The sequence below is a fragment of the Dendrobates tinctorius genome, unplaced genomic scaffold (assembly GCF_039654945.1).
Source record: "Dendrobates tinctorius isolate UK_male_01 unplaced genomic scaffold, ASM3965494v1 ptg000166l, whole genome shotgun sequence".
NCBI classification, from domain to species: domain Eukaryota; kingdom Metazoa; phylum Chordata; class Amphibia; order Anura; family Dendrobatidae; genus Dendrobates; species Dendrobates tinctorius.
This window is the reverse complement of record NW_027361833.1, coordinates 10053239-10075101: the sequence shown is the minus strand read 5'-3', so window position 1 is coordinate 10075101 and position 21863 is coordinate 10053239. Positions and strand designations below refer to the sequence as shown.

At 43.6% G+C, this 21863-nt stretch overlaps 1 protein-coding gene across 7 annotated transcripts in view; it reads left to right on the top strand.

The window, feature by feature from the left end:
- DMD (dystrophin) overlaps positions 1-21863 on the top strand; it is a 3834938-nt gene that overhangs the window by 1364849 nt on the left and 2448226 nt on the right. For all 7 annotated transcript variants that reach the window (XM_073550686.1, XM_073550687.1, XM_073550688.1 and 4 more), the window contains one exon: positions 19758-19881. In XM_073550686.1, the coding sequence (XP_073406787.1) occupies positions 19758-19881 (124 nt within the window). The remainder of the gene's footprint in view (positions 1-19757; positions 19882-21863) is intronic.

Below are 21863 nucleotides of genomic sequence, written 5' to 3'. Positions count from 1 at the left end.
TCTCCTGGATTGTTCAAACTATCACTCAATAGCATTGTTAAACTCTGATTTTAAAATATTCACCCACTTATAGGCTAATAGATTGAACTGTTGGCTTCCCCAGCTTATTAACAAGGATCAGGTGGGTTTCATCCCTAACTGGCAGGGGAGAGACAATACTAGAAGGGTGATAGATGTAATTGATTTTGCTAGTAAAAATAAACTGCAGCCTCTTATACTAAGCTTAGATACACAAAAGGCATTCGATCACCTTAATTGGTCCTTTTTATTTGAAACCGAAGGCTTTCGGCTTTTCGGGCTCCTTTCTTTCAGCTATTGGAGTATTATATAGCTCCCCTTCTGCCTCAAACAGGCTCCCTTTTGCACTTCTCCTTCATTTAAGACATCAAATGGAACTCATTAAGGCTGCGCGCTATCTCCCCTATTATACATTTTATGCATAGAGCTGCTAGCGGCGATGATTAGGCAAAATCCAAACATATCAGGAGTAGATGTTTAAGATTTCCATGATTGTGGATGATGTCCATTTGACCCCAACCAATCTGCATATTATGCTGCCTAACCTGAGGGAGGATCTTAAAAAATACTGGGAATTATTGGGGTATAAACTTAGCACCTCAAAAACAGAAGCCATCCCATTAAATAGCCCTCCTGATGTACTGGACCACTTAAAATTAAATTTTAAACTTAGATGGAAAGAAAAGACTAATATTTATGGGTTAATATATTCTCCTCTTACAGTAATCTATATAACTTCAATTTACCGCCTCTTCTGAATGAATTAAAGAGGTTGCTAGACAAATGGAAGTAGCTCTCGCTTTCATTAATTGGCAGGATTTCCTGTCTTAAGATGTCCCTCCTTCCCAAACTCCCCTATTATTTTGAGACATTGCCGGTCAAGATTCCCATAAGTGAACTTAAGTCTCTCCAGGCAGCTATATGATTGGGTTTATTTGGAAGGATAGACGTCATCGATTTTCTAAATGAGGGTTGATCACCTTCATAGAATCCCTTCATGGGTTTCTTTTTGGGCATGCAATAAGTGGACAGAAATAGAGAAAACATGGTTGGTGCCAATCCATACAAGTTCGCTACAATGGCTAAATAAGACCATTGTAATCCCGGAGCCCCTACTAGTCCCCATCCCTTTATCGAGAGAGATCTGGCTCTCTGTGGGCACACTGTATCATATCTTCTGGTCATGTCTGGGGATTGGGAATTTTTGGAGGGAGGTGGGTTCATTGATTTCCAAAGTTCTTTTTACTGAAGTGAGTCTGGGCCCATCCATATACCTGCTAAATTTTACTCCTAAAGGGATGGGAGAAAGGCCAGCTAAACTGCTATTACACATTCTTACTGCGGCTAGATGATCAACTGGAGACAGGTCTCCCCGTCATCACACCTTCATTTGCTTTATAGAGTTAATGACATCCGAAGGATGGAATATATGATGGCGATTCTGAATGTGAGTGTGGGTTATTTTTACTCTGTATGGGCTCCATGGGATTAATTTTGGGCACAGAGAATTGATTAATTCAGTTCAGGAATGCTAGATTCTCCCTTCTTCTAACATTTGCTCTCTCCCCTTCCCCTCCTCACCTTGTGGTCTGTGACCTGTCTTTTTGTCTGTTTAAATTAGGGTTATATGTTTGATAAATTGTTTAGGTTTTATTTTGTAGTGTGGTTGGTGAGTCATTGATATTCTCCTTATTTTCTCTGCTTTGTACTGTAATAGCTTGACTTGACTCTCCTTTATTTGTCAAAACTAGTGTTGAGCATTCCGATACTGCAATATCGGGTATCGGCTGATATTCGCGGTATCAGAATTCGGATACTGAGTTCCGATACTTTTAGTATATCGAATACCGGAATCGGAAGTTCCCATAATGCAATGAGCCTGTTTGATTTTATTCAGCCAATGAGGATCCTAAGAAGTGTGGGCACATCCTGTTAGAGCATGTTAGGCATGTATCTACTGGCATAGCTGTGACTGGCTGCTGAAATGATGTTATGATGCACTATAAAAGCCGCCGCCATTTTGGGTTCGCTCTGCTGTGAATTCAGTTAGGTATAGGACGCTGCTGTTCTGAGGGACAGTGTGACCTAGTGATTTGCTATATTGTGCTTTACCCAGGCTACTTTATCAACTGCTGTAGCTTTCTTTTGCTTTGCAGCGCTGTTAATGGCTGTCTGCGAGGTCTCTGTGTGTGAGTGCAGCTCACGCTGTAGTGTGTTCTGCAGCCAGCCACCTCCGGTTGTAGTCCACTCAGCGTGCGTCACTGCCTCATACATTGTCATTTTTTGCATTAGTGCTGCTCATTTTTCCAGATTTCCCCTATTAGTATGGTTCCATCTGTATCCAGCTAGAATATTTGCAAACACTATATAGGAGTAGATAGAGGAGCCTTTCTGCTGGCTTATGCCCTGCAGCCCCAGCCAGATTAGTATTAGCCTATTTTTTGGAGCCTCATCTATTGCATTGTAGGTTACCTTCCTGCATTGTAATAGCTACAAAAAGTTTGTGATACTATCGGTTTTACATCTTTGGGCACATCCAGTGTCTTTTTGTGAAAAAAAAAGTTAATAAAGTTCACCAAACACTCCACTTTACAGTTGTGTATGCCACATTAGCTTATATTAAAGTCTAGTCCACACTTTATAAAATTAGTGTTTCTTATACCTGTTAGCAGCTGTTCAGGAATAAGCACACTAAGCCCTTAGTACTTTTCTGCCTATCTTTATCAGTCTACCAAGATGAAGAAGGCAGGGAGTAAGGCACGTGGTCCTGGGCATGGAGTTTCTGCAGGGAGAGGACGTGGGGATTCTGTGCCTGCTGCGGGCACCACTGACTTAGCATCCCCCAGTTTTCCCAGGGAACAGTCCTTTATGCGCAGCTTTGTAGGAGCTCGCCATACCCCACTGCTGTGGGACGAACAAATTGAAGCCGTTGTCAGATGGATGGCAGCTAACGCATCGACTTCAATTAGTTCCAGATCCTCTCAGGTCCAGAGCACTGAAGAGCACCCATCTGTCTCTTCACCACCTGCCAAATTGCCCAGGCAGTCAGAGAGCCCTGGACAGGAGCCATCTCTACTTCTGTTCTCTGAATATGTTGGCTTGGAAAGAGGGGGCCAGCCAAGCAGCATTCAAAAATTTGAAGAAGAGGTAGTATGCAGTGATGCCCAACAGCTTTGTCTCTCTGAATCTGAAGAGGCGGGTGGGCCAGTGCCTATGGTCAGCACACCTCAGTATGCATCTGATGATGAGACACAGGTGCCACTTTCTGGTGCGTACTGTCCTATCGAGACTACCCAGAAGAAGCAGTCGTTTGAAGAGGGTAGTGTAGATGATGAGGTCCTTGACCCATCATGGCGTGAGATACAGGTAGGTGGTGGGAGTAGCTCTGAGGAAGAGATTCCCCGAATGGCCAAAACAGGAGGGAGAGGGAGGGGTCAGACTTGGTTGCCTGTAGGCTCCACTTCAGCACCCATTAGGAGCATGCCTCTTCCAAGACCCAAAACAGGCGCTCCCAAGACTTGCAGTGCCTGGTCCTTTTTTGACACATTTGCAGATGACATTTGCTTTGTCAAATGCAAGCTGTGTAATCAGAATGTCAAAAGATGGAAAAGTGTCAGCAACCTCAATACCACAAATATGTGGAAACATGTGCCGACCAAGCACATGGTGGAGTTACAAAGACACACTGAAGACCTAGGCCAACCTACAGCGCCACCTACCACCTCTTCAGCTCGTGTTGTAGCCTCTTCCTCCAGCTCACACACAGCTGGTTCGGCTTCCTCACAGGATCGCCATGGAAGAACCTCTGGCACTGTTGTACAGAGACACAGTGTCATTCCACCCACAGCACCACGTTCCCTGTCATCCTCACACTCCCAGGCCAGTCTACAGCCATCGGTAGTACAGGCATGGGAGAAAAGGCGCCCATACTCAGCAAACCACCCCCAAGCACAGGCTCTGAATGCTGGCATTGCAAAACTACTGTCCCTTGAAATGCTCTCATTCAGGCTGGTGGAGACTGACACCTTCTGTAACTTCATGGCATTGGCAGTCCCACAATACAACGTGTCCAGACGCTTTTATTTCAGCAGGCAAGCCATCCCTACCCTGCAAAAGCATGTGGAGGGAAAAATTAAACATGCGCAGGTCCACCTGACCACCGATGCATGGACCAGTAACCGTGGACAGGGACAATACCTTTCCCTCACTGCCCATTGGGTCAATGTTGTGGAGCCAGGTACAGATCTTGAGAGTGGCGCTGTACGTGTTCTGCCAACTCCAAGGATTGCAGGAATCCAGTCTGTACACATTGACTCCTCTTCATACTCCAGTTCCTCTGAATCAGCGCTGCAGGAGCCGTCACAGTTTATCTCCACATGGACCCGTGAACGCTTACCTGTTATGACCGATATGAGCACAGCCATGGCTAAACGTCAACAGGCCGTATTGAAATTAATTTCTTTGGGGAATCGAAGCCACACAGAATCTGGAATGCCATCAAGAAGGAGAGCGACGTGTGGTTTGTGCCAGCGAATCTCCAGCCAGGCATGGTAGTGTGTGACAATGGCCGAAATCTGGTGGCAGCTCTGGGCCTAGGCAACCTCACTCACATCCCATGTCTGGCACATGTGCTCAACTTGGTCATGCAGAGTTTTTTGTGGGACTATCCGGATCTTGATGCACTGCTGCACAAGGTCTGCATAGAGTGCGCTCACTTGCGGCGTTCCAGCAAGGCAAGATCGCGCATTGCAGCTCTGCAGCGACGATTCCGCCTTCCGGAACATCGCATCATATGTGACCTACCCACCAGGTGGAATTCAGCGTTACATATGTTGGAGAGGTTGTGTGAGCAGCAGGCAGCAGTAATGGAGTATCAAGCTGCATCAGGCGCAAACAAGTCGCACTGCGCGCCGTTCACACTTCACCACTGAGTGGGCCTCTATGAAGGACATCTGTTACGTTTTGCGTGCCTTCGATGATTCCACGCGGATGGCGAGTGCAGATGATGCACTAGTCAGCATGACTAGCCCCCCTTATCTGCCTGCTTGAAAAAACACTGCAAGCACTAAGGGAGGAAGTTGTGGAAGAGGTGGAGGATGAGGAGTCACAAATGCCATCTGCTTCTGGACAGTCTGTGCAATGTGATTCCTCACAAAGGCCTAGGCATGGGACACTTTGTGAGGAGGTATGTAAATCAACAGCCGCGGAGACACCATCACATGTTTCTCAACGCAAGCAATGACTAGCCAGGTCTTTCACCGGGAAGGAACAACCACGGGAAGGGCAGTCTCCAATGAAGGAAACACCTATGCCAAAACATGGTATCCATCCACAGACAGCTGTTTCGGGGTATTGCCCCTCATCAGTGTGGAGTAGAAAACTGGCTAGTAGGAGCAATGCCTCGTAAAAAGACTGCAAAAATGAGGATGAGTGACCTCTTGGAGATCAACATCCGACACTGCGGAGACACCATCACATGTTTCTCAACGCAGTGATTCTAGAGCAATGCCCCCATCCCTTATGGGAAATATGCAAAAACATGTAAATCAACAGCCGCGGAGACACCATCACATGTTTCTCAACGCAAGCAATGACTAGCCAGGTCTTTCACCGGGAAGGAACAACCACGGGAAGGGCAGTCTCCAATGAAGGAAACCACCTATGCCAAAACATAGTATCCATCCACAGACAGCTGTTTCGGGGTATTGCCCCTCATCAGTGTGGAGTAGGAAACTGGCTAGTAGGAGCAATGCCTAGTAAAAAGACTGCGAAAATGAGGATGAGTGACCTCATGGAGATCAACATCCGACACTGCGGAGACACCATCACATGTTTCTCAACGCAGTGATTCTAGAGCAATGCATTGATGTTGATCTCCATGAGGTCACTCATCCTCATTTTCGCAGACTTTGTGAGGAGGATGAGGAGGAGACAATGGAGGAGGAAGATATCTCTCCAAAGGAGTGAGGTACACAATGCTCTAGTAGTCAGTATGTAGAGCAAGGGTGGGGTGATGCAGAGCAGGCAGAGATGATGCCTCAAGCAGGGGACAGTGTTTCTTGGCCTGTTGGCAGTCTGCAGCACATGGTTGATTTCATGCTGCAGTGCCTGAGAAACGACCGCCGCATCTCCCACATTCTCAACACGGCTGATTACTGGGTGTACACCCTCCTAGATCTTCACTACTGGGACAACTTATAAAGCCTCATAACACCGTTGAACCGGGAGCGCAAAATGCGGGAGTACCAAGACACACTGGTGCATTCCATCATGTTCTCCATTCCACCCGAAAGCAGTGCTGCTAGTGCTTTACAAAGCAGCTCAGTGCGTCGAGGCAGTGGAGGAAGCTCTGCACAAAGAGGGAGCAGAAGCAGTGCCTCAGCACACGGCAAGACCAGTATGGCCCAAATGTGGCAAAGTTTTGTGTCCCCGCCACAAATGTCTACACCATCACAGACAGTTCCAGTGAGCAGGAGGCAACGTTTCTATCAGATGGTGACAGACTACAAGTCTTGCCCTCTCAGTGTTCTCCCACACGGCTCTTCCCCCTTCAAGTTTTGGGTCTCCAAGATGGATACATGGCCAGAGCTTAGCCAGTATGCATTGGAGGTGCTGGCTTGCCCTGCAGCTAGTGTAATATCAGAATGCGTCTTTAGTGCAGCAGGTGGTGTACTAACAGACCGTTGCATGCGACTATCCTCCGATAACGTTGACCGGCTTACTTTTCTGAAAATGAACAAGGCCTGGATCTCGCAGGAATTTGCCAGTCCTTTTCCAAATTAAATAATTGGTTGGCAACAGTATCCAGGTCTCCTGTTGTGTTCAAGTTTCTACCACCTGAACTGTAATCCCTGGGCTCCAACACCACCAGTTGCTGCTTATAAGTGCAGTCTGCACAGTGAACACATGCTCCAGTGTTATTGGGGTTCAGTAACGTCAGCCGATCCCCTGCTGTGTGTCCGGCAATTTCTCCTGCTCTGTCCACATTCACACTACTACAGATATTAAACTTGCTCCAATTAGGCCTCTGGCTACACTCTGTTTCTATTATTTACCCTGGGCTCCAACACCGCCAGTTGCTGCTCAGAAGTGCCGTCTGCACAGTCAGCACATGCTCCAGTGTTATTGGGGTTCAGTAACGTCAGCTGATCCCCTGCTGTGTGTCTGGCAATTTCTCGTGCTCTGTCCACATTCACACTACTACAGATATTAAACTTGCTCCAATTAGGTCTCTGGCTACACTCTATTTCTACTGTAATCCCTGGGCTCCAACATCTCCAGTTGCTGCTCAGAAGTGTCTTTGGCACAGGTACTCCTTCCTGCCCAGCCTGGTTCCAGCATGCCAGCTGTTTCCGGGTAGTGTCAACGTCACTTTGCCTCCAATACGTTGTACTGTCGTGTTGCGGTCGGGTTAGCTGACTCTATAGTGCCTGCAGTTTAGGTGCTTCCTATGTGGGCTGCGGGATCTGGCAATGAAGGCTGGTTCCGTAGTGCCAATAGGACAAGCTCCCCCTGTAGGACTGTGAGTTTCGGTAACTCCGGCCGGCTCACGGCCTTGCAACTTTTTTTTTCATGAGTACCTTCTGCTGCCTATCTGAGTTCCGGTACCATTAGCTGGTTCTTTGGAATTCAATCTTGAATACGTCCCCCTGGGTTCCAGTAACATCAGCTGGTTCCAGGCAGAACCTTTGGCTTAGGTGCCTCCTTCTCGGTATCTGAGTTCCACCAACGTCTGCTGGTCCTTTGTAGTGCTTTCTGGCACAGGTACCTCCTGCTTGGTAACTGAGTTCCAGTACCATCAGCTGGTCCTCAGTAGTTCCATTGACTTTTATACCTTCGGCTACCCATCAAGGTTCCAGTACCGTCAGCTGGTTCTCAGCAGTTCCTCAGCCTTCTTGTACCTTCTGCTACATTTCCAAGTTCAAGCTTTTTGAAATGGTTTTTGGTAATCACTCTGGATCTCCCTGACGATGACCCTAAAGACGATGACCCTGAAGACCACCCCGAAGAAGACGACGACCCCGAAAATGATGACCCTGGAGACGACGACCCGGAAGACCACCCCGAAGAAGACCAAGAAGATGACCCTGAAGAGGATGATGAAGGAGAAAGTGTGGGAGAAGTAAAAAAGAAGGTGATGAGCATGGAAGTTGTGAAACATAAATATCTGACAAAATATAAAAAGCTTAACATAGTCAATATCTTTGTAACTCTGAAGGTCTTAAAAAAAATTAATTCCTGCTATTCCATTTGATTGGGCTAAACCTCTATGCCTTTAATGTCTCCTCCACCCCCCCAATATATTCTACATTATTCTTAGTTGTTTTCCTTCATGTAGAATTAACCTACAAGGAAAGTAAGGGTTTATTTTCATTCCGATATTTGTGTCCCATTGACTTCCATTGGTTTCCGGTATCGGAATAGGCGATATCCGATATTTTGGGGGTATCGGTCCGAACCAATCCGATCCGATATTTCCCAATATCGGAAGGTATCGCTCAACACTAGTCAAAACTGTTTAAACCTTAATAAAAATTTACAGTTTAAAAAAAATATATACTGATTGACCATAACTATCTCTTGCTAATTTCTAATTTTAATTCTATAAATTAGGAGAAAAAAATGTATTTTAAGTACTTCAAGATATTTCCACTAAAATTCTGAAACTACATTTGCTAAATGTACATCAGTAAAAGCAAATACTGAACACCCGCAACTATCTGATGCTGAATGTGATTATATTTTAGCAAGCAATACTGTAGTATAAGCAAATTATTACAGTATATTAATACTCTGGATTATACTGTCCATAATCTAGCTCTATCAACTAATCTAAATTATTTTAATTGATTCTTTTTTTAAAACTTTACATTAATTCTGATTATATTTTAAAATATACTGTAGTATAAGCTGATTACTAAAGTATATTTTTACTGTCACTAATCTAGCTCTTTCAACTAATCTAAATTACTACTGTTATTTGATTTTGTTTACTTTTTTGAAAAAAAAACAACAAAAAAGTAGTCAGATGCTGATCAGTGATATGCGTTTTTAATCAGTGGTCAGTGACTGCCAGATTCACACATGAGGATGATGCACAGGGGGAAAACATAGACAGAAAAAAATACCAAAGTAAAAGCAATCACAGATGCTGATCAGTGATGTGTGCCCGCTTGGTGGCTGCAGGACACACACACGGAAGTGGTAGAAAGGGAAAAAAACTACCAAAAAATTGGTAATCAAGAACTGATTTGCGGTTGGCGGCAGAAGGGAAAAAAGGTAGAGAGAAGGTGCAAGGGGTGAAAGAGTGGAGAAAGAGATTGGGGTGGATTAGAAAAAAGCAGGGGTGAGGAACAGGAACAGATAAGGAGTGCCTTCTATCTTCTTTTATTCTAGTCTTCAATCATCAGCAACAACCAGCAGAAATGGTGGCTCAGACTAAAATCATTTTGGGCACCACAAGGCCCAGCAGATCTACACCAGAACAACACAGTAACCACTTTGCACACATTTCCAAGCTGGGATGAGACTTTATTAAATAAGCCATAAAGTGCGGGTCAAGATGTGGGCTTAGCTTGTGAGCCCGCATCAAAGGTAGCGACAAGGCCAATGACATACATTTACATCATTTATTTATGTATTTATTAACTATGCTTTGCTTATATACTACTATCTTATTCCACAGTGCTTTATATACATTATCATCGCTGTCCCCATTGGCTTCAAAATATCAGTATGTCCTTGAAATGTGGAAGGAAACCAGAGGAAACCCACTCAAACACAGGGAGAACATACAAACTCCTTGTAGATGTTGTCCTTGGTGGGATTTAACCCCAGGACCCAAGCACTGCAATGCTAACCACTGAGCCACTGTGTTGCCCACATCATGAGTCCTGAAGGGTTTAAAGAGAACTTGTCAAGTGCAGAATTGCTATTTACCTGCAATCACCGTATAGGGTTAATCTGTATGCAAAAAAAAATGGAGACATTGTTACAGGAAGAAAGCAGTTTTATTCTCCTTTGAGCTGATTGCTTCCAGCCATTGGAGCGCTTACAGTCACCACTTACTGTACAAACATATTGTAATAATTCCCCAGCACTTTACTTGACAGACTGCTCTGCAGCGTGTGGGTTTGCAGTGTGTGTGCAGAGAAAGCCAGGGAGTGAGTATAGCACACTCACTGTGTATTTAGTGGTGAATGTAACAGCTTTCTGCACCACCCCAATGACTGCTAGCAAAACAGATGTTCATACTCAAGAACAACCATTTTAAAGCTCATTTGGTGATTATCAGCTCATCAATTGGGCCTTACTATATTTACTGTATTTTGTCCTCTGTAATTCTTAGAATCAGTTCATAGTATATATTTAGGGACACTGCAAAATTAGGTTGCCAGTGAATCCTAAATTTTCAGCCTGCAAAAAACTGATGCTTTTCTGCTGTTATGCTAGGTGTATAAAAACAGTGCCATCAATGTGTTTAGTTACTCATGCCTCAGGAGTCTGAATTACTTTTCTTGTTATTTAACACTGTTTTGAGGGCGTGGTGTAGGGGGGATGGCCTTTATAATAGGGTGAGGTGAGTGTCCATAAAAATTTTGGCCCATTCATGGATTTTGGTCCAATTGTCTGCAAAAGGTGAAAATTCAGTAGGTAACCCAAGTATTCTTAAATTAATTTGTTGGGCAATGGGCAAGCTGCAGTAGCGTTACTTGAAACTTGTGGGCTCCAACGCATTATTTCCAACAGGGCGCCCAACTATTTTTTAATAGTATTGGACTTCTTATGAAGTCTTTGGAGTCCAGGTGCAAGTGCAAGCCTTGGCTCAGCACCACCATACATCTCCTCCCTTGTTTCAGTGTACTATCCTACCCGCGTCCTACGTTCTGCTGATGACCTGAGGTTAGCATCCTCAATAATCAGAACCTCCCACTCCCGTCTCCAAGACTATACACGTGCTGCGCCAATTCTTTGGAATGCACTTCCCAGGTCAATACGATTAGTCCCCAAACTCATTTATTCAGACTGGCCTACCGCCTCAACACATTAACCTAATCTATCCCTATGTGGCACAGCCAAAAGTTTTTGCCATAACCAGGTTCCCCGCATCATGTTCCCACATGCTTTATGCATCCATTATCCCTCTGCGTCTGTACTGTTACACACTTAACATTATGGCTGGTCCATACAATCAGGGCAACTGTTACCACCCACCTTTCAAGTCTCCCTTTTTTTTTTCCTCATAGATTGTAAGCTTGCGAGCTGGGCCCTCATTCCTCTTGGTATCTGTTATGATCTATGTGATTATTGTTATGCTGTAATTTCTATTGTCTGTACAAGTCCCCTCTGAAATTATAAAGTGCTGCGGAATATGTCAGCGCTATAGAAATAAAATGTATTATTATTATATTATTATTAAGCCTTGAACAAACTATAGTAATGCCCAGAGCTGGACTGGCCAAATGGCAATTCTGGCAAATGCCAGAAGGGCCTGTCTAGTCGTGGGCTGCCTTGTCTGCTATGTTGTTAACAGAATCAGTGTTCTCAAGACACCCCTACTTTTAAGAGTTGTGACGGAGCACAAAGTCACTTACCCCAGCAGGCCACAGGTATCATTAGAAATATGGGTCTTGTAGTAAACCTTGCTTTCTTCAATCCAAGGTAATATATCCCATCTGGTGCTTTGGGACATAGACAGCATAGGCCTGTGTGATTTCAAATGTCAGGGCTGAATTTCAGCCCCAGTCCGTACCTGGTAATGCCCCTAGCAGAAAGACCAAGTAGTAGAGTTGAGCGACTTTGGTCGGATCGGGTTTCATGAAACAAAATTTGTTTCAGATGAAACTGGTCCGACTAGGGCAAAAAAAGTCGGAGTTTCATCCGAAACCCGACCCCAATGCAAGTCAATGGGAAATAAAAGTTGGCATTGAGCGGATGACATTCATCCACTCAATGCCGACTTTTAATCCCTTTTGACTTGCATTGGGGTCGGGTTTCGGACAAAACTCCGACTTTTTTTGCTCTAGTCTGACCAGTTTCATCTGAAACAAATTTTGTTTCATGAAACCCAATCCGACCAAAGTCACTCAACTCTACCAAGTAGTAGAGTAAAATAAAGTCTACTATTTGATAATGACGTCTCCGGGTTTTAGTAATGATTTCTGCAATAAGAACACTAAGGTCAGGAAGACACAGGATACTATGGAGCTTTTGCTTTTAGTTAATGTAAGGAGAAATATATGAAGGGGAGATACATCTTTTTTATATCCATTTCATAAAGTTCATTGGCTAGAAAAGGATCTATCATGAGCACACAGTCCCCAAATGCTAATCTTAAGGCCCCATCTCACATAGCGAGATCACTAGTGAGATCGCTAATGTGTCAACGATTTTGTGATGCAACAGCAATCTCGCTACATGTGACACGCAGCAGCGACCGGCCCCCCTGCTGGATATCGCTGATCATGCAGGAATGTCCTGGGCCATTTTTTCGTCGTCAGTGACCTGCTGGCCAGCATGCATCACTGTGATCGTTGCTGCATCGCTGAAGAGATCTGCCTGTTTGGCAGCTTACTAGCAATCACTTAGTGATGCACGAGTGATCCCTACCAGGTCGTATTGTTGTCGGGATCGCTGGTGCGTCGCTAAGTGAAACGGGACCCTTAAACTGTAACAGTTTGGTAGTTTATTTCTTATCCTGTCTCTGGATATTTGGATAAGAATTCAAAGATCTGAGGCATATAGTTAGAGTATATTAAATTTGCAAATCAGACTTAAGGGTGATAGATATATAGCTAAACCAATCTGCTGCAGTCACAATAGCAAATTGCAAAATAATATGTAACATCCACCATTTCTTAACAGGGTAGTCAAATATTTTTGCCTTTATCATATTTTGTTATGATTTTTTTCCCATTATGTGAGATTCTTCTTGTCCTTTACTTTTGCATTTTATTAAATGAAGACACTGAGGTTCTTCATAATGACTTTAGTGAATCAATTGTAGCACCATGTTTATTGATGTGCCTATTCTTTCACAGTCAGAGAAGCCCTGTACTTTGAAGAGGTTCATTTTTTTTCTTTTTGCATTTGTACAGTTATTCGATTCCTGCATTTGTTTTAATATGCAGCCTTTGTTATCATGAAGATACTATTTTGAGTTCTTAGTAATATTGAAGTGGTGTCTTTTTCTTTGTTCTTTCTGTAAATGTTGCAGTGCATCTAAACCTCTTGAACTTTGTTTGGTATGTATAATTAACATAGATTTTATAGCAGATAGCAGATAAATGTATTTCTTTTTATTTACCATCTTAAAAAATGTTTGATAGTTGCACTTAAAGAGTTTTTCCACTTTTTTTGTTAATCCATGCATTTGGGGATAAACATTTTTATAATTGGGTATCAGAAATGTTGCATTGTTTGACTTTTTACAGACTCTTTGGTTCCCTAAACAATAAACTTTGAGGTGTTTTACGGTCATAAATCAGCTGAATATAGCTAAATAAAAAAAGACTACACAGTTTAACGTGCTTTGTGTTGAACAGTTGAACAAGTTTTTTTATTCATTACGAAAAAGTAGTTTCAATTAATATAGGAAACTTGGTTTCTTAATATCTAGCAATTAGAATATGCTTAAGGCATGTGGTAATAGGAAAGTGCTGATGATGGTGCATGCAGACGCCGAGTACGTGGGACAGGTGCAACTACACTTGTTGTTGGAGCACAAGAAACACACCCATCCACGACACATAGCTTCCTTTCCCACTTTGCAAGGAGACATGGTACATCACTTCTGAAGTGAAGCAAGAGCAGTGCGAAAAGGTGGTTGGTTGGATAGTAGATAATGCTTCCAGCAGGCTTGGCAGCACCACACAGTCTTTCACACGGTCCAGTCTTATCAGCCTAACGTCGGGATCACTTAATCTGCACCCTGATCTTCCTTCCTCCCACCATGTTGTTTCCCAGGAGACCATTGATCCCACACTAGGACACACTGAAGAACTCTTTGTAACATAATTCCTTGATTGTGGCCTCTCATCCTGCATGTTCCAAGAGGGACAGGAGGAGATACTGTTTAGTGATGCACAAAAATTAGAGCAGCCACAGTCAAAAGAAGATGACATGATGATGGGGAATGAAAAATTTTCTATAAGGAGATAAATGACGATGAGACACTGCTGCTGATAAGTCAGTTGTTGGTATTCGTGAGGACCATGGTGCGGCAATGGTAGATAAATTAGTGGATGATGAGGTCACTGACCCAACCTGGGAAGCTGGCATGCAGAGTGAGGCCAGCAGCACTGAGGGGGCGGGATCAGCAGCATTGAAACTGGCAGTAAGAGGCAGGGGGAGAACGAGAGCTTCTGTTCCGCAGAGCACCAACACTCATGAAGTTCTTTGTCAAAGTGTTAGGTGTTCCCCAGTCTGGGACTTTTTCAAGGAGAGTTCTGAGAAAAAAATAGTAATTTGCAACCTGTGCTTTTCCAAGATAAGCAGGGACCTTACCACTAAGAGCTTTTCCACCACCAGCATAAACAGGCACATGTCATTTAAACTCCTGACTCGGTGGGCCGAATGCCTGGGTCCACGATTGGTGTCAACAGGTGACACCACTGTCTCTTCCTCTGTGCCAGGTGCTTCACAATCCCATGTCCATGACACTGGCACCGATGCCTCCTGCACTGCACCTGTCCTTGCACATTCAGAGGCACCCTCATCAGGCACTTCCAAAAAATTGTCCAAGGACCACATTCTGCTGTCCCTACCCCAGGCTTTAGAATGAAAAAAAAAGTTCCCATCCACCCATTCACAGGCACATTTCCAGGCTGCTTGCCATGGAAATGTTGCCATTTAGGCTTGTAGACAAGGTGGATTTCCATTGACGCAAGGTGGCAGCTGTCGCTTGATACTTGGTCTCCAATTGCAACTATTTCTCTCAGTGTGGCATCCCCTCCTTGTACCAGCACATGTCCAGGAACATCACCCATGCCCTTACCAATGCAGATACTGGGATAGTACACTTAGCGATCGACATGAGGATAAGTTATTGTGGCCAGGGGCACTACATTTCCTTGAAAGTACACTGGGTGAATGTTGTGGAGGCTGGGTCCAAGTCCCACACTGGCATGGCACATATGCTGCCAACTTCAAAGATTGCTGGTCATACCTCTATCCAGGTTTCCTTCACTTCCTACATCAGTTCCTGCACCTCCTCATCCTCCATCTTCAATTTGGTATCTTTAGCACATTGTCCACATGAGCAGGGAGCTGAAAGCTCTGCAGTACTGCCTCAGTGAAACAGCAACAGGTTTGGCTGAAGCTAATTTGTGTAGGAGACAAACCACACAGCAGCACATGTCACTTGTCGAATACCAGCTCCAACACACCCAATGGTATTTTGGGCAGCCTCTACACATAACAACTAAAGAGTTGTGATGGGTGAACCCCTGGGTGTTCGGATCCAGTGGGTTCAGCCAAACAGTTAAAAAAAAGTTTGGTTTGGGTACCAAAACAGTACCTGAACACGGACCCCATTAAGATAAATGGGGGTCCAAACATTGTTTCTCCATGTGGTCATCTGCATGACATCACAGCAAACACTGTCTCTGATAGACAGTATGATCATTACCGCCAGTCAGAGTGCTGCAGTTTCCATTGCCACAGAGGCGTTGGCTGAGGAGAGAGTATTACTGCCATCAGCCTACACCTGCTGCTGCTAATAACAGCTCGAGCTGGGTGGATGATGGGAGCATTCATCAGCCGGCATCTGTGCTATAAATAGATACATGGCAAAATTTACAGCTATGGGCTGCAAAACTCAGCCATCACCTTTATCTTGGCTGGTTATCAAGAATAGAGGGATCCTCACGCCATTTTATTAAATTATTTAAATAATTATTTTAAGAAAACGGCATGGGGTCCCCCCATTTTTGACAGTCAGCTAAACTAAAGCACAAAGCTGGGGGCTGATATTCACATGCTAGTAAAGAAACATGGATTTTTCCCCCTCACCCTAAAATTAGCAGCACACAGCCGCCCCAGAAAAGGCGCATCTATTGGATGTGCCAATTCTTGCTCTTTGTCCTGCTCTTTCCACCTTCCCTGTGGTGGCCGTAAGTGTGGTTTATATTTATGTGGTTAATGGCACCTTTGTATTTTCAGGTGACATCAATCCCAGCAGTTAATAATGGAGAGGGTCTATAAGATGCATATCCATCTCTAACCCTATTTTCAGTAAAAAAACACCCAGAATAAAGTCCTTTATTTAACATAAAAATACACACTGTTTTACAAATTTGTTTAAAAATAGCAATCAGTTATGCTCACCTTACGCCCATTCCATTGAAGACCTGGTTCCTTGTAAAAAAAAACAAAATAGTAAACAACAAAACTACTCACCAGATGCCAATTGAAGCACTGGTCTCCTGTAAAGAGGCAAAAATAAAAAACAACAATATCCTTCACCTGTCCAACATACAGTCCACGCAGTAATACATTCCTGCGATAATTCGTTTTTGAATTGGACAGTGCCAAATTGCGATCATACAGGCTGAACACCACTGGAGAATGAGATGCTGTGAATGCAGCGTCAGTGACTAGTAGTAATGTCATCGAGGTTACCGCATCATTGAGGCTGCATTCCCAGATTATTTCAGTGTGAGTCAGTCCAATGAACTGTGGTGACCTCATTGAAATCACCACTAGCACTGTGAGAAAAAGTCTCTGGGTGTAGCACTGAGCTCAGTGAGTTCACTGCAGTTCTGTGTGAGAAATTTCTTGCCATGAACCTCATCTCATCTGCTCAGCGCAGATTGGATAACAATGAGGAGGTGGAGACAAAGGAGGAGAAGAAACAGGAGCTGGATTCTGGTGCAATATAAGTTATTACCTATGCAAGCTTTGTCCCATCTCTCCTACATTGAAGAGATGAAGAGGGGAATGAGGAGGAAGAGATGCAGAGTAGTCATCATAGTGAAGAGAGTTAAGTGTTGGCTGTTTTGAGCATGGCACATATGGCTGACTTTATGTGTCACTGCCTTTTCCATGACCCTTGTGTTACATTCATCTCAGCTAAAAAACGGGTACTGGTTGTTCACCTGCTGGACCCACGCTATCAGAAGAACCTTGCATGACTCTCTTTCCTGAGGCTGAGAACTCAACTTAAATGGCGCTATACCAGAATTCATTGTGGAAAATATGTTGAAGAAATTCCCATGAGAAAATGCTAGTGGCACGGGACAAACTTCCTTTCCCAACCAAAGATGAAAGGAGAGGGAGACACACCCCAGGAACAGAAGATGCTGGGGTACACTGTTAATTGTCTGGTCCAATTTCATGACACCCTCCCAGCATCCATGCCTTTATAACCTGGAATTTTTGACAAGAAGGGAAAAGTTTTAAAGATGGTCAAGCAATACATGGCCAACAAAACCAGCATATTCCCTAATTCCTCTGCAACCTTCAATTATCTGTTCTCAAAGCTGGACACCTGTTATGAGCTGTCTCTCCATGCCTTGGAGGTGTTGTGCTGCCCTCACACTAGTGTCTTGTCTGAGCGGGTTTTCACTGGCACTGGAGGGGTCACAGCAGACATGTGCTTTCAGCTGTCAGCAGAGTGTAGGAGTACATCACCTTCACTTTCAAAATATTTTAATGAGGCCCTCCAGTGGTTATCTTCAAAGGTCTATGGTTGACTGGATGACACTCATCATTTTTTCCTGGCTTTGCACTTTGTGCAAAGCCTTTATGAGTGTAGGAGTACATCAATTGCACTTTCAAAATATTTGAATGAGGCTCGCCAATTGTTGCTTTCAAGTGTCTATGGATGACTGTATTACCTTCTTTAAAAAAAATTTCCTCGCTTTGTGCAAAGTCTTTATGAGGGTAGAAGTGCCACAACTACACTTTTTAAATTTTTTATGAGGACTGCAAGTTGTTGCCTTCAAGGCTCTATTGATGAGTGGATGACCCTCCTTATATTTTTTCCTTGCTTTCACTGTGTGCTGAGCCTTTATGAGTGTGCGAGTGCCACAACTATATTTTATTGACAATAATTGAATGAGTCACTACAGTTGTTGCATTCAAGGGTGTATGGATGACCCTGCTTGTAATTTTTGGCACACTTTTCACTATGCCCAGACCTTTTATGAATGTGGAAGTGCCGCAACTACACTTTGTTCACAATATTTGAGTTAGATACTACAGTTGGTGCTTTGAAGGATGAATGGATGACCCTACTTGTAATTTTTGGCAGGCTTTGCACTGTGTGCAGAGCTTATATGGGTGTGTGAGTACCACAACTTCACTTTGTTCACAATATTTGAATGAGATTTTGCAGTTGATGCATTGAAGGGTGCATGGATGACCATGCTTGTAATTTTTGGCAGGCTTTGCACTGAATGCATAGCCTTTATGAGTCTAGGAGTATCACTACAGGACAATTTGAACAGAATGTGTATGTTTAATACAGGGTGTATCTGAGTCCCTATTCCATCCAATTTTTGACAGTTCTTGCTTCCTTCATAAATTACACTGACATTTCCAATTTTTAATAAAGATTTCAATTTTAGTTTACTTAAATTATTATTATTTTTCCTTAAATCCTTTTTAGTTTTTGCCTTATATACAAGTCATTATACAGGAAAGAATGTTTCTTAACATTTTTTCGCTGTAAATTGTAATTTCGCATCAATTTTGTATGTTTTATTGTCAGCCCTTAAAGTGGAGTAAAGTGTGACACCATTGTTTTCAGCAGTGATCTGGGAGACAGAAATGCTTCCAGGGGTCTACCACATGCTATTCTCTTTCCATTCAGCAATTTTTTCATCCATTTCATTATTTTCAGGCCCCCAAACATCCTTGTAGGGTCTGCTGGAAAAATGCTCTGATTTCCCTCTGACTTCCATTATACGAGCACACGAGTATTGGGAAGTGCTCATTCAAATAACAAGCATCCGAGTATTTCAGTGCTCGCTCATCCCTGGTATCCAGTTAAAAACATCTAACAATAATGGCAGCTAAATAGGAAAGGGTTCTTTACAGGTAGAGAGGTCTGAATGTGGAATGCCCCTCCAAAAAAATCTTCAGATCATACAGTTTTGCTATGTGCATTGTGCCTTATTGTGTTCTGAGCTAGTGATGTCTAGTGAGCTATTCTCCCCATTGTAATAAATTCATATTACAACCCATAATAAATTATTAATAAATAAGAGTGCATAAAGGTGTGCAGCTATCACACATAGACAGATTTTTTGCTAATTGGTTAATTCAGACAACATTCTTAAGTATTAATTACACTCTCTCTTTTAGCCGTAGGGCATATTTCTAAAACAGGAATCCCTGGAGTTATATCTAACTTTTTTATATATAACATATAGCAATCATTATTCAGCACCTACATTCTCAATTCCACTACAAAAAAAATATTGCTGTCAAATGTGAGCAATATGCATATTTGTTATACACCACTTGCACATTAGTGCTTCCCTGTCAAAAGTCATCATCTAAGTTGTCACATTCTTCAATTCCGACAAAATCCCTAAAGCAACAATTGTATAGAACCTAGAGAATACAGAATATTACTTTTTAAATCAATATGAAAAACATAATATCTTTCTGACACAGTGCATTGCAGTGGTTGAATTTCTTTTCCAGTGTTCATAATAGCTTGGCTTTTTTCATTTTTCTTCCAAAACATGAATTGTTTTGGACTGTAAATTGTGTTGTTTTGTTTTCTCTAGATTTGATGTTGATTTAACAGAACTACATAGCTGGATGACACGCTCTGAAGCTGTGCTGCAAAGCTCGGAATTTGCAATATTTAAGAAAGAAGGAGACTTCACTGACCTCACAAAGAAAGTTAAAGTAAGTTATTCTTTCTGATTTTTTGTGGTTTAGTTTCTTATTTAGTACCCTGAAGTCCAACAAATTTACAAGCTATCACAAAATGTAAATTGGCCTTTACTATGACCTTTTTCTGCCAAAATTAAGATTTCTTGTCAGGTAGTCCCACATATTTAAATATGGGTAACTGTATCTAGACTAAAAAAATGGCAGGTTAATATAATTTTCTATTAAACTATATACTAGCAGAGTTAGAGCCATAGGAGTGTCACATGCTATGCTATCCATTATACACACTTGTCAAAGTTACTACTTAGTATTAGCCTACTCATCTCTATTCATGCATGTGTCATGTCATAAGAGCACCCATCACATTGTTGTGGAAAAGATTGGGTGCTTGAATGCAAACTGTTGTCCATTGTCTCCCATGTTTGGTCCTCATGTGTCATAGGAGTGTTGGGATGCCCATACATATGTGATAGCTTGTTAGTCACATCAATTTAAGCAAGCTTTGTTGACATTAAAGATGAGTGAAATGATTTGACTTGACATGAGTTCTAGCATCAAGCAGGTTTCTGACGTCATGAGGCACATCATGATATTTATGACGTGGATCACAGAAGAACTTTCTACTTAGAGGCCTACTCAGTGCCAGAGGAATGTAGATGCCTGAAGGAACAAAGGTAAAGTCACATGCAGTGCTGAAGGAAAGAAGAGACCAGAATGAGCAGCATAGAGGACCATATGGAACACGTCAGCAGTTGGGCAGGAAAGAAGAGACCAGAATGAGCAGCATAGTGGACCATATAGGACACTTCAGCAGTTCAGCAGGCTAATGTCAAGATGAGTATTTTTTTGTCATCCTACTTTTATAATTCTTGGGACTTGAGAAGACAACAACATTTCAATTTCATCATTTATATTCAATGCAAACTGTTACCACGGCTGGTCAGGAGACAAATCTCCAGGAGTGGACCTTCTGGACCGTGGCACCGAGGGGCCTCGGGCGAGCTGCCAGGTGGAGCCGACCCCTATACAGGGATCTTTAGGAGCAGGCCCAGGGGTTTGGGTACCACGATAGCCAGTGCCAAGAGGGGCGGCTCAGGACAGACTGGAGTAGGATTGCGGGACTGAAGTGTAGACAACAGAGCGGGATCACTGAAGAGTAGACCGGAGTAGGCCTGCAGGGCTGGAGCATAGACAACAGGACAGAGCAGGAACACGGGAGACAGGACTGGAGTAGGATTGTAGGACTGGAGTGTGGATAGCAGGATGGAGCAGGAACACCGGAGGCAGGACTGGAGTAGGACTGAAGGACTGAAGTGTGGATAGCTGAGTGGAGCAGGAACACCAGAGGCATGATTGGAGTAGAACTGAAAGACTGGAGTGTGGATAGCAGGATGAAGCAGGAACACCGGAGGCAGGACTGGAGTGTAGATAGCTGGACCCACAGAGTACCAGACTGCGGGGCTACTACAGGGACCACGGAAGGCAGGACTGCGAGACTGCAGAGAGCACACGAGGAAACAGGGCCCAGTGTGCTAGCAAACACAACGATCAGGTACCTCCCTCAGGGGGGAGTGGCCTGATATGGCCCTGTCAGGTCTGCCATTGGTCCGTAGGTGCTTCCGGGTCAGGGCATTGCCGGAGCACAAGTAACAGGAGGGAGGCGCGGCTGCGGCTTATGGTGCATGCGCATTGCATGCAGAGACCCCGTCGGCCGCGAGCCTGTCAGAAGGGACCACGGTGGTTGTCGGGCAGCGGGGGGGCTGCGGCGTGGAAGCAGAGGCCGGGTGAGTATGCGGAGGCGGCATGACACAAATCAAATATTGTGGCCAAATTGTCAGTAAACTGTGAAATTTCAATTTTTGCAGGTTTGCTCACAGTGTAGGTGATCCTTTACAGTAAAGCAATACAAAGATGCAAGGTAGAGAACTATGAAAAAAACATTTTTGGTATATGGGCAGACTGACATTAAGGAAGTGACCTGTTATGATTGAGTC